The sequence below is a fragment of the Gavialis gangeticus genome, unplaced genomic scaffold, assembly GCF_001723915.1.
Source record: "Gavialis gangeticus isolate Ggan-Ray unplaced genomic scaffold, GavGan_comp1, whole genome shotgun sequence".
Lineage (NCBI taxonomy): Eukaryota > Metazoa > Chordata > Crocodylia > Gavialidae > Gavialis > Gavialis gangeticus.
This window is the reverse complement of record NW_017728997.1, coordinates 5,198,094-5,200,030: the sequence shown is the minus strand read 5'-3', so window position 1 is coordinate 5,200,030 and position 1,937 is coordinate 5,198,094. Positions and strand designations below refer to the sequence as shown.

Sequence of the window (1,937 nt, the reverse complement as noted above, 5' to 3'; positions counted from 1 at the left end):
AAAAAAAAAAAAAAAAAAAAAAAAAAAAAAAAAAAAAAAAAAAAAAAAAAAAAAAGAAAATAAAAAAAAAAAAAAAAAAAAAAAAAAAAAAAAAAAAAAAAAAAAAAAAAAAAAAAAAAATTTGTTTCCCCATGTGCAGGTTAAAATTGCCTATATCAACTTCTTGAATCATTGCTATGTGGACACAGAGGTAGAAATGAAAGAGATTTACACCAGTAATCACATGTGGAAACTGTTTGAGAACTTCCTGGTAGACATCTGTCGGGTAAGGATTTCCATGTCGACAAAGGAAAGCCAAAAGGACAAATAAATACATTTTGCATTTGGCTTTAGCAGTGCATCTTAGTGTAAAAGGCAAGAAGCCCCTGAAGTTCCTTCCATTTCCCGTTTCTATTTCTCTGCTTTTCCGTTTAAATAGTTGAGGATTTCTTGTGTCACGTTCCATGGAACACACACATTTTTCCTTAAAACAAAAACAATCACCACTTAGATCCTGTTCGGTACTGCCACCTCACTTGCTCACTCAGTTGCTCCTTTCCCAGGTTAGTGCAACTTCCCTCCCTTTTGAGTTGGCATTTATTTTGGCTTTGTGCCTAGGATCCCTGTGGGGAAACTACATGCCTTATTCCTACCTCGTGTACCACTTGTTTTGCCCCAGATGTCCTATGTGGGGTTTTTCCTTGATCAGTTTGCCAATACATTTATAAGTTTTAGTTGAAGGTTTCTACTTATGTAGGTCCTGCTCTGAGTGACTATAGCCATCAGTGGGAACAGCGTGGAAGCAGTGCTCTAAACCATGAATTGGATTAACTGCATGTGTTCTTATGGCACGAATTGTTTTGCAGGCTTGTAATAACACCAGTGACAGAAAGCACGCAGACTCCATCCTCGAGAAGTATGTGACAGAAATAGTGATGAGTATAGTGACTACCTTCTTCAGCTCGCCATTTTCTGATCAGAGCACCACTTTGCAGGTAGGACATGAGAAAACAGTACAACAGGAGTGTTAAAATAAATTACTTGATTAACAGAAGCAGAGTAATGAGACTGTAAAAAGAAAGAACTGGATGTGTCGGGGCTATAGGGTCAGTTATACAGAGGTAGAAACATTTCTTCCTGGTATATTTTAAAATGTAACACTTTTTTTCTCTAGAAGGGGAAAAGGTCATAGAGCAGATTACCAGCATGTTTTAGAGAAGCTCAACTGCAAAATTACACCGGGTCCATGATATTAGTGGTGCTCCTGCCACTCCATACTGTATTTTATGCAAGACTGCATTATTTCTGTAGCTTTGGGCACAAGTAGGTGATCAGCATAGTGATGGTTTGTATTGTGGTAGCACCTAGGAAACCCAGTCACAGTACAGGACCCTCTTGTGCCATCTTTGTACAGCCCCTAGCACAAGAGGGCTATTGGTCGCCTCAGAGTGTACAATATAAGCATAAGACAAAGAGAATACCAGGATACAGGCAGATGCATGGGTCACCACGATAGACTGTCACTTCAGCTGTAACTGTTGTCACAACCCTTTGTAAGTAGATTTCATAGGTTTCATAGACATTTGGGCTGGAAGGGACCCCAGAGGATCATCGAGTCCAGCCCTGCTTCCCCAGGGGCAGGAAGTCAGCAGGGATCATAGGATCCCAGAAGGATAAGCATCCAAATGTCTTGAAGGCATTCAAAGTAGGTGCTTGAACCGCCTCCGGTGGCAGGCTATTCCAAACCTTGGGGGCTCGGACAGTGAAGAAGTTCTTTCTTATGTCCAGCCTGAATCGGTCGCGGTGGCGTTTGTGACTGTTGGATCTTGTCATCCCTTGGGGTGCTCTGGTGAACAGACATTCCCCCAGATCCTGATGAGCATCCCTGATAAACTGTTTTTTATAGGTGGCCACCAAATCACCCCTGAGCCTGCACTCTTCCAGGCTGAAGAGCCCCA

At 41.5% G+C, this 1,937-nt stretch overlaps 1 protein-coding gene across 2 annotated transcripts in view; it reads left to right on the top strand.

The window, feature by feature from the left end:
* ITPR1 (inositol 1,4,5-trisphosphate receptor type 1) overlaps window positions 1–1,937 on the top strand; it is a 327,597-nt gene that overhangs the window by 178,679 nt on the left and 146,981 nt on the right. For both annotated transcript variants that reach the window (XM_019504707.1, XM_019504708.1), the window contains exons 32-33: window positions 140–265; window positions 846–974. In XM_019504707.1, coding sequence (XP_019360252.1) covers window positions 140–265; window positions 846–974 — 255 coding nt within the window. The remainder of the gene's footprint in view (window positions 1–139; window positions 266–845; window positions 975–1,937) is intronic.